Source organism: Cajanus cajan, chromosome 5, assembly GCF_000230855.2.
Source record: "Cajanus cajan strain Asha chromosome 5, NIPB_CcT2T_4, whole genome shotgun sequence".
NCBI classification, from domain to species: Eukaryota; Viridiplantae; Streptophyta; class Magnoliopsida; order Fabales; family Fabaceae; genus Cajanus; species Cajanus cajan.
In genome coordinates this window covers 21,547,783-21,559,676 of record NC_138521.1, presented here as the reverse complement: position 1 = coordinate 21,559,676, position 11,894 = coordinate 21,547,783, and the positions used below count along the sequence as shown (strand labels likewise).

The window sequence follows — 11,894 nt, the reverse complement described above, 5'->3', positions numbered from 1 at the left end:
AATCAAAAGAAATAATTTCCATAATTCATGAAAGTAACCAAACATATGTAGAAAAAATCAACACGGATCAAAACATATAAAATATATATTTATAAGAATTAGGTTTTTCATAGATTATTTCTTATATAAAGGAAAAACCAATCTAAAAAGAAGTGGTTTGGTAAAAATATCATCGAATTGCTTAAAAGTTTTAACAAACTCTATTTTATGATTGCAATTTTCAATAAAGAATTATATTAAAAATATTTTTCTAATATCCTTAAAGCATTGGTTAAAAAAAATCTTCTAATTATTAACTTATAATGATAATTTATATTTTTAAAAAACTACACTACTCTTGAAAAAAAAAACGTTTCTAAATCTTAGAATGTGAGTTTGTGTCTAATTCAAAATCGGCTTGTAATGTGAGAATTGACCCACATTTATATACTCTTTGTTAGTTTTGTCTCTAATCGATGTAAGACTTGAGTTTTTCTCAATATATCCCTCACACCCAACACTATTGGTTTTGGTGCATGAATAAATCGTAGGAGACCTTTTCTAAGGATAGGCGAATTTAGATTTTTCCTAATACATCCTTTCATGCCTATTTAGTTGGTGCTTTTATAAACAGTGGATGAACTTTTTGAAGAATCTAGGATAACTCTGATACCATAATAGAATATGAGTTTTTGGCCTAACTCAATCTTAAAAAGTTAGCTTGTAAGATAAAAGTTACCCCCTACTTTTCTTATCTCTAGTCGATATAGGTCTTGCATTTTTATTAATTTATCCCCTCACGCCCAATCTATTTGACTTTGCAGGGTTGACCTAACAATATGAGGACCAAAGCAAATTTTTGGATATAATTTTTTCTTTAAATGAGAAAGATATAGGTTTAAGCTTTTTTTGTAAACAAATTAGAACAATTTTTGTAAACATGTGAGTTTTTTTGAATATATATGTCGCTTTTTTACTTTATAAAAACTAATAACAAACATTTTTTTTGTTAGTGGGCCTAAAGCTTTAAGCTTTAGTAACCTTACCCTTGGACTAGCCCTAGGACTTGGTGTGTGGATAAGCGATAGGTGATTTTTTAGATGATCTATGATAGATAAGACTTGGATTTTTTTTCAATGCTAAAAAGATACTTTTTAAAAAATAATTTCTTTAAGAAGTAAATATGAGAATTTTTTTTAAAATAGAAAAGTTAAAAAATAACAAATTTAGCCAAATATGTAAAAAAAATGTGAAAAAATGTTTATTTAATTTTAAAAAAATAGGTTTTAAGGGAAAAAAAACATAGTTTAATCCCATTTACTAACTATATTTTGACCATGTCTTTCATTTATGACCCATGAATATATTTATTATTTTTTTCTTGCAAAATCATATGACATTAATGGTTGAGAAAATTCATAAAAATGTTTGAAGTTTTAATCCAAATCAAATACACATCAAACCATTGGTGAAGATATTAAGTCTAAACTTAAAAATATATCAAAAGATTTTAATAGTCTCAAATCACATAATTAAAGATGAAGTTAATATGAAATTATAGGGTTTAAATATGGGAGTTGATAATTGATATAATAAGAGCCTAAATTTAGGCCTCCTCTTCACCATCATCAGCAGGAACCTCATTCAAGTCAAATTTGAGAATCTTTGTATTTCCAATGCTTTCATTTTCTTGTAGAGCAAAATGATGCATGTCCTTGGATTCTTCATCATCATAAGGCTCCAATTTTATCTTAGTTGTTGAAGAACCTACATATTTAGGTAGAGGAGGGTACATAGGAGCTTCATATTCCTCAATAAAAGGTTCTACTTTCACTTTAATTATACGCCCCTCTCTAGTGTCACATGTAGCACCACTTGAAAAGTGTTTTTCTTGACCTTCAATCATATACCAAACAATATATATATCAAACACACATCATTTGAACAAGAAATAAGAAAAATTATGATTGGATGCTAAACATTGAAGGGGGTCTTTAACATAGGATGAGTTTCATTTTAAGGAGGATTCCATATCCCTCCCAAGCACATAAGGGATATGATATGTTCGGGTAGAAGCAAAATGAATTTGGAAGATTATCAAGGATATACTTATGTACCCTATAACTAACCAAAAAGATTCGATGATATTATATTTATCTCCTCTAAAATGGGTATGTATGAAAATGAGAAAATAAATGTATTATTTATCAATAATTTTAAATAATACCCTTACCTTCTTTACTCTTCTTGATCGAGTCAAAATTGATGGTATTTTTATTTTTAAGATTACATAGGAGTTTCATGTGCAAAGATAGACAATGGAGATTAGCTAATTGTCAATAGTCTACAAAAAATTTCTAGGATGATAAACTTTTAAAGACATATTATACATAAAAAAAATATTGAGAAATGCAGTAAGAATACAATAAAACCTATCATCTTTAAGCAAGTGTCCATACAAATATAGTAATATGAGTTAACATTTAGGTTATGGATTAAAATCCTAAAACTATTACCTTAAGGGAATGGGAAGGTATTGACTAAAATCATTCTTAGAATAGGCTATTAATATTGTAAATATTGTACTTACACAATTTGATATTATTTCCTAATTTATAGGTAATTCAGCTTGATTATAAGAAATATATTAAGACCTCTTGGTGAATCAAACAATATTAATACCAAATAATTTTTTTTACATGGTATCAAGAACGGTAATTTGAACAACACCAAACCCTAAGTTGACCATTATTGCAGAAGCAATAAGCACAACTCTATGTGTCACTTGGGATAATCCCAATCATCAATTGAACATCCATCATTCTAATAAACCTAGTTGGATCCTTGTCCCATAACCTTTGGTGGAAGACAACTATAGCATACAGAGCCAATCCATGACTATATCCTTAACCATAAAATATGGACTAGGGTCATAGATGGCTCAATTAAAGAGCTAACTAAGTAGAGTTCAAATGAAAGAAAGTAGTGGAATATCTGCAAAATTTTGGTTGAGACATGGTTGTTGGGAACAATGTCTAAGGATATCATCAACAATTTGATTAATTGCAATGATGCAACATATATGTGGGGAGATTTAATGCAGATTTTTCTACATGTGAATGTTATCCAATTGTTGAATGTTGAAAACGAGATCAATAATTGTGTACAAGGAAAACATACTCTACGTTCCAATTTTTCAAACCTAAAAGGATTATAGGATGAACATGACATTTTCAACTATTTCCTAATCTACATAAATTGTTCAATCAAAGAAGTTTTTGTGTATTTGGAGACACCAAAAACCATGAAATTCCCTTATAGGTCTCAGTGAATCTTGCACATGTGTTTGTAGCAACACTTTGCTACAAAATCCACCCTTATAGTGAATAAAACATATTTCTTAGTCTTTCATCTTGAAAAACAATTGGAAGCAACAATTGTGAAGGCACATGTACAGCCAAATGTTATTTCCTTTGTTGTAAAAAATCCATGTCATGAATCTAAAGGAGAAAAACAATGACCTAAGGTACACTAAGTGCCACAAAACAAATCATACAACCAAGAATTGTCAAGAGAATTTGAAATGCTTTTCTTGGTTGGAAAAGGCAAATTACTAAGTATTCCAACAAGAAGAAATAAGCAACTAAGGCTAAATTTAATACAATGATTTCAAAGGGAAACCATGCTACTTCATCTATGACTAAAATGAAGGAAAAATGAATTTTCCTTTCATAGTTGGAGAAAGCAAGAAAATAGTTAATGTATTAAAGATCAAATCCTTTTCTACCAATAACGTAGGTAATTTCTTAACCCATGATGAGCTCTCAAGTAAAGTTTTTTTTCATTGAAAACAAAACACTTAGGTTTTAGACAATGGTTGCATCGATAAGATGGTTCATAATCTTAATGTTTTTCATCACTTGAGACTTGTTAATAATCACAACATAGAGATTTTGAATGGTTCATTAGCTTAAGTGACACATATTGACATAATTGTCTTATCTCCTGATTTAATCCTTGATAATATTTAATATGTCCCAAGCTTTCAATTGAATTTAATTTCAATTAATAAGTTGTCTTCTCATTCTTATTGTATATCCATTTTCTTACACAATTTTTGTGTTATATAAGACTTGCATTCAAGGAGGATGATGAAGATGTGAATTGAATAGGAGGGTCTCTACCATCTTAATCAATTCCAGAAAGGAACATCCAACCATGCTTAAAAACATAGTGCGACCCTTTGCCATCAACATCTTGTTCATCCATCAACCTAAGTTTGTCCATTATTTATTTTTTTCATATTTCAAAAATAAATGTGATATTGACATGTGTTTAATATGTCATTGTCCAATCAAGCTAAGCTTCCTTTTACTTTCAAGTTCTATTACAACTACATCTCATTTTCATGTAATCCATGTTGATATATGTGGTGTTTATAAAATTACTTCTCTTTTGTATGCAAAATTATTCCTTACTATTATTGATGATTACACAAGATGCACATGGGTTTATCTTATTAAACACAAATTTAACACTACGGGCCTCCTAGTAAATTTCATCAACATGGCAAAAAATAATTTAATTCATAAATCAAAATCATTCATTGTTGAAATGGGCCTGAGTTTAAACTTGAAAGTTTTTTATGTAAATAAAGGCCTAATCTATCAAACTAGTTGCCTTTATACACCCCAACAAAAAGAGGTAAAAGAAAAAAGATGTAGACACTTGTTGAACATGACTTGTGCATTACACATTTAAGATGAACTTTGTAATCATTTTGGGGATATGTCATTCTTTCTTCTAGATACCTTATAAATGGTATCGTTACTCCTCTTCTAGATAGAAAATCCCCATACAAAAATTACTTGACAAAAATCCCAATTATTCTTATTTGCATTTTTTTTTTATTTTTTACTTAACAAACTTCGATCCATGTACTTCATGCTATAATTTTCTAGGATATCCTTATGGGTAAAAAAGATATCATGTCTTTAACCTTACACAACAAAAGGTCTTAGTTTATTATGACATTAACTTCTTTGAAACTATATTCCCTTTCCAAATTAGCATAAATTCCTCTACAACACTCCACAATTCAATTCTCTTAATCATTTTCTAAATTTGATTTAAACCTTTCTTTCAAGACTAGTTATTCATCCACTACTATTGATCCAACAACACTTAACATCCTAAATAACCTACCACTCCTTACCATGTCCAATGAAGAAATTGGCATCCTTTCTTCACCTTTGTCTTCCGCTTATGTTCCACCCATAATTAGGCCACTATAACAATCCACCCATCATAGTGAACTCCCCGCCAAGACTTTTTCTAATTTACAAGACTTTCACATTGAAACAACCCTCACTTCAAGGACTACTTTGTCATCTTTTATAAACTTGGTCAAATAGTCGAGGGATTTTGTTGCCATCTACATTGGGCTTAGTGTAAAGACTCAAGAAGAAAGTGTAAAGGCATAAGACTTGACTTATCTTGTACATGTATTTAGTCAATTCATGAATAAGGCACGACAACCACACTTAGAATCAACTCATAACATGCTTAAGTATATCAAACAAACACCTAGTCAAGGGATTTTGTTGCCATCTATTGATTTACTTTAGTTGCAAGCATTCTACGGTGTAAATTGCGCTCAGTGTAAAGACACAAGAAGATCAATTACTGGTTATTGCGTCTAACTTGGCCAAACAATAATATCTTAGAAGAAAAATAAAAAGACAACAATATATTGTTCAAGTGTAGAAGTAGAATATTAGTTCATAGCCACCATATTTTGTAAAATTACATGGCATAAAACATTTTAAAGGGTTTGATGGTAAGTCATATGCAACTAGTGCTTTTTTTTGTGATAATAAATCCAATATGCACATAGCTTCAAACCAATATTCAATCCAAGGCTTAAAATAAGCCATTAATCTTGTGAATATTGTAATTACAAGATTCTATTTCCTAATTTATAAATTGGTAATTTAGCTTAGTTATAGGAAATATAATTTGACCTCTTGTATCATATTAGTATAAGTTTGTATCTTTTTTCTTATTGATAAATCAATCAATATTCATACTAAATAACAAATTCTTACAAAGGGGCTTATACCCAATGATTAGTCTCACAAATACACCCATGAGAATGCCCATTCAAAAAAAATGTAAAAATGATAATAATATCATTTAAAGAAATAACATTAATTATAAAGTAATATTTTCAATAATCAAATTAAGGCTAACCTGCATCGGTAGGAGAATTATTCAAATCAAATTCATTGATTTTTGGAGCCTTTAGTTTGTTTTGCCATGTGGCATGATCAATAAGCAATGGGGCCTTCTCCTTTCTCATTTCCACACCAACGACTTCACCAACAATTGTATAACAAGCAACACACATAAGCATTAAAGCAATGAGAAAATAACTTTCAAAACAAAATTAATTGATTAATCTGTCTTAATAAGCAATTGGGAACATTTAACTCATATCTATTTATAAATAAATGTTTACATAGAAACAAAGATTTTTTTTAGCTTTAAAATGGAAAAAATGTAAATAAAATAATTTCTATGGATATTAGTTTGTCACCAACATTCTTACAATTTCATTTCCCTTAAAAAGTGGGTTTTTTACTTTTCCATGGCAAGGAATTTTATATTTTTGTGGGAAATATATACCTAATGTTATAGCTATGGATACACATTATTATTAACTTCTAACCATGATCACTAACTATTGTTGACCATAACATTAATTTTACCTAGCAAGAACACCAACTTTTTTTTTATTTAGAGAAGAAAGTTTCGAATAAAAGTATTCATTTGATAAGTCTTGATTTTCAAAACAAATTTATAAGAAATATGGAAACATAAGCCTTGCATAAAAACACAAAATAGATGAAGATTTATATTCAAATCTCATTGTTGTTAGTACACAACAACAAAAAATAAAGCCTCCTCATATTCATTTCCTCCATTAAAAATAATTTTTGTACAAACCCCTCAAGATCATCAGTCCACAACATCTCATTGGCCTACCATCAATTCTTCCAAGCCAACTTTACCACAACTGCAATCACCATTTATCTACTATGGTGGAGCTTAGAGGAGTAGAAAGTGGGGGAAGAACACGAAAAGATGGATTTGACTTTTAAAAATGATGGACAATCAACATTATTTTTGAATTTTTAATTTTAAAAGTTGAAAACTATTTCAAGAATAATTTAAAAAGTTTTTTATCATTTAAATTGTGTATAATTAAAAATATTTTTAAAAAGAATAATCAAATAGGTTTTAAGCTTCTATCTTAAATTTTTTTTATAGGAGTAGGTTTTTAATATGATAGCAGGATCTTGAAGATTAACTTAGTTATTTAATCATTGTTGCTCCTGATTTTTTTTAAATAAAGGCAAGTCTTAACTCAAAGTAATAAAGTTATTATTTCTTTATTATACACAATTCATGTCTAAAATTAACCATAACATATTTTGGCTTTAAATTTTGAATGTTTGTTATAAACAACTACCCATGACACAATAAATATGTCTACTAATATTAACTTTATTTGGTTGTAACATTCACAAATGTACCTTAAAAAAACATTAACAACTGGTATAATGACTTGAAGAAAAAATAAATAGTTATTTTGATTTATGTAAGATTAAAAAGAATCATTTCAATCTTTAAAGGAGGAAAACAAATAGGTTTAAGGTTCAATAATCAATTATTTGATCAATCATTTTAAACTACATACTAACAAGCATAACTTATTACCAATGAAATGTAGTCATTGAAACGTTATTAAGTGGCACAATAGATGCACACACACAAACACACAAGCACACATTAAATAAAGCCTACTTTGATTTGTTATCTAAATACCAATTCCTTCATCCCAATACCTTAAACAATTCTCACCTTTTCCTTCACAAACTTCGCACCTAAAAACATATTTCTATAACAAAACCTAATCATATCAACACAAATTACTAAACACCCCAAAACTTTTAATACAATCAAGGTAAAACAAATGAAAACCAAAATACAATTAGATTAATGTAGAGAAGGTCTACGACATCAATTAAAATGAGCTTTCTACACTAATTGTACAACCAATATAAAAAATATATTCTACATCGATTAATTTTAATTTATGAAGAAATGTATTAAAAGAATTCACATTGGTCACATGAGTGCGTCACCATATGCTCTCCACACCAACTTCCAGATCCCCCTACCATGCCATAAAATGTGAGATGAGATGTTTATATGAATTTTATGTGAGAACCTTGTGTGCAATGTAATAGATGTGTATGTATGATGGGATATGAGGCGATGCTTATATGTAATGGGAGAAAGTCCAGGTAGAGGCTTGGCAATAAGAAATCTAAGGAAAGCCTGGTCATATGGGAAGTCCAAACATAGAGGTTTGGTAGTGTGATGAAGATGTTATGGCACTTTGTGCATATTTTTGTTTGTGATATGATTGCAATTCATGCATTTACACATAATTTATTTGGATGTCGGTTGTGTTTCTATGTGGGAGGGTCTCTATGGTCTTCTACCTTGGCCTCGAGAGTACTATGGAGTGGAACCTTTCAAGCTGCAAGGACGTAACCACAACCAACTCTTACATTCTGACTAACTTCTAATAGAATTAATTCTAGTGAGAATGGACCATGAGCCAAATGCCCATTGTGTGGTGGCCTTTATGTTTTTTCCATGCGCTCTTAGATTGATTCATTTGAGAGCTCCTTGTGAGATTTTGAGAATGGTACATGTATATAAAATTAAGAGTATGAGTCTTCATCAGTCCTATGTTTCTTGTAAAGTGAAGGTTTTAGTTGATTTTAAGATGTGGATGAATAAGGATGTTATGAGACGTGGTTATGTGTGTGTATTTCTTGTGTGTCTATACATGTGTGAGATGTATTCTCACCTATCTTACTTTGTTTTATATGTTATTATTTGGGTCTAACACCATTTTCGAGAGAAGATCAGGTAGATTATTTTGAGCCTACGAGAAATAATGCTTAGGCTTCAATTTTTATGCTTTGATGCAGCTACTCTAATTAGTGTTACAATGAGGCTTAAGGATTATAGTGCATATTTCTTTTGAGAACCTTAGTTTCATATAGAGCTATCAAAATTGGCTCAGCTCGGTGAGCCAACCCAGCCCACCACGGGTTCGAACTGGGTTGGGTAAAAAAAAATTGAAAATTTCAGTACGGGTCGATTTTGAACCCGGCTCACTCGGGTTGAACCCGTGGTGAGCCAGGCTAACCCACCAACCCGTAATAAAAAAAAATAGTTATTGGGCCAATGCAATCCATTAGGGTTTCAATTTGAACTTCACAAATCACTTCAGACCCTCTCACTCTCAGACTCTCTCACACGGCCACCGTATCGCACCAGCCACCATAACTGCCACCACACCGCACCATAAGCCACCGCTGCACCACGAGCCACTGCGCACACTGCATAGTTGCCACAGCGCGCACTGCGAGCAGCGAGCCATCGCACGCACCGCGAACCGCGAGCCACTGCGCGCACTGTGAGCCACCGCATGCAAATCAGACAGGTATATTATGCAAGCACCGCAAGCCACTGTGTGCAAATCCTTTTTTTTTAAATTCGGTGAGCCAACCTATTTAACCCACCAACTCGTGGTAGGTCGGGCCCGGTTCAAATTTTTTTGAGCTCACTAATAAATGAGCCGGGTTGGGTTAACCCACCAAATGGTCAACCTGTGGTGGGCCAGGCTAGGCCGGGCCTGATTACCCGTTTTGACAGCTCTAGTTTCATATTTAGAATTTCTTATACAATGTTTCTTTTCCTTTAAATTTATTTTGAGGACTTGAAAAGGCAATTGTGGTTAGTTATTTCTTTTTCGAAAAATCTTTTTATCATTAAAATAATGTTTTATTCAGTGAAACAAGACATGTGAATCCTTTTACTTTGCATGTGAACTTCTTTATGAATTTTAAATGAATGTTATTTTTTTAGTTTATTAAAATGTTTAGGGGGTGAAAAAGTGTCACAATAAACGACACTTAGATTGCCACTTTTAAGAGTGTAAAATGATCTCAACGTATTTGTTTTATCTCTTGCTTTGTTCAAAGCATATCTTAAATTTAAAAGTAAGGGACAACTAACTTATTAATAATGACATTGTTGTTAATTGGCAACCTATTGTACTTTTTTTTACTATCAACCATTTATATTCACTCTATAAGCCACACTTTTTTCTCCTAACTGCTTTCTCCCTTTTCCCATTTCTTTTCTCGTTTTTTCTTTTCTTTTTATTATCGATGGTTAGTAATGGTTTCTTATGTTATTAGTGATCACATTAATAAGAAGATGGGTGACAACAACAACATCTATAACTTCTCTCATATTCAATATCTCAATGATTGCACTGAATTCTATTACTTCACTCAGTGAAATTTCACTCAACTTTGATTATTGCTAGTAAAAACCAACCTTATTTTCTCAATACAAAGATGACTTCATTAGTGACGACCATAGGACCATCACTTAATTTTTGATGCAAGATAAGTTTATGGCATCTTTTCGCCATTAGTATCAGCCTTTGGCTATCACTTATTAATGATTTTCTTGTAGCGAATATGTCTCTCCTTCAATCATAACAACCTCATCTCCATCAAAAAAATTACAAAGGTATAACTTGTATTTACCCCTAAGTTTATGTAATCCATGTAGCAAGTTCTCATCCTACATAGAAAAATATCCCCAAACCTTATTTGAATTACTCAAATCATAAAATTTCACCTACATTAAAGCCAATTTGCACTACGAAAAAATAATTAATTAGTGATGAGAAATTATTTTGTATCACTAAAATGTTTTAGTTTTGAAAGACTCAATTTAATTTGCAATATTTAATATTTTCAAGACTCAAGTAATTAGTTTATACTTATTCCAAACTAAAAATTTTATTTTGACATACAAGAAAAGGGATAATGCAATGAGATAGGTTTGTTGTTAATACCTTTGGAAAGTTTTCGCTTGTGACTGATGACACTTGTTCTAGTTGATCCCTTGGGGAAATCCACAATATTAGTTGCCATTTTCCTTTCACCCACACCTTTAGTATGTCCTATTACTTGCTTGGATAATTTTGTATTTTCACCCAAGTGTTTCTTCGTCAGTCTTCCACCATCAACTTTAGGAGTAGAAGTAGGAAGGCTTTGGGGCTGATTCACATCACTGATATTAGTTGGCGAAAGAGACTTCTTGGCAAAGGAATCCTTTGCAAATTTTTTCATGGCTAAGAAATATGTTAAACGCAAATAATCTGCAAATCTCCAAGGCTTTGAATCTTTAAGTCAAAAATCGATTTAGAAATTATTGTACTTGAACCGCCTATTTATTATTAGTATTTTATTTAATGACACCTATATTAATTTTTTTTATTACATTGATGACTAGCAATGAATATATATACATTTTAATTTTATTTTTGAACGTTTCCTTGAGTATGTTTAATGCTATTTGAAATCAATGATCCAATTTAAATATATTTTTATGATATTTATTATCCAATTTAAATGAATTTTAAAATATGTTTGTTTTTCTTATTTTTATTTTTTTTACCCATTTTATTGGTGTGAAATACAAATTGACTTTGTGAATGACTTATTTCTTTTACGAAACCTAGCTATAGACCTTTAGTAGGGTCTCCCCTCCCACCACTACGTTTTTCTTCATCAACAAGACTCAAATATGAAACATTACTTAAGAGAAGTCTAGTTCCACTCAGACTAACGTCTTGTATTTGTATGTGTGATTATCATTTTAAAATTATTTGTATTATATTTAATAAAATTAAAAAAATATTTTATTTTAAAATAATATATAACACTAATCATATTTAAATAACATAA

At 30.5% G+C, this 11,894-nt stretch overlaps 1 protein-coding gene across 1 annotated transcript; it reads right to left on the bottom strand.

Annotated features, from left to right (window-relative positions):
• Positions 1-460: 460 nt before the first annotated feature.
• LOC109798519 (uncharacterized) lies at positions 461-11,555 on the bottom strand. Its single transcript, XM_083074152.1, has 3 exons — positions 11,000-11,555; positions 6,232-6,354; positions 461-1,875 (listed from the first exon to the last, which is right to left on the bottom strand). The coding sequence occupies exons 1-3, from the start codon at positions 11,274-11,276 to the stop codon at positions 1,586-1,588; spliced, it is 690 nt and encodes a 229-aa protein (XP_082930278.1). The 5' UTR covers positions 11,277-11,555; the 3' UTR covers positions 461-1,585.
• Between the last annotated feature and the right edge of the window lie 339 nt (positions 11,556-11,894).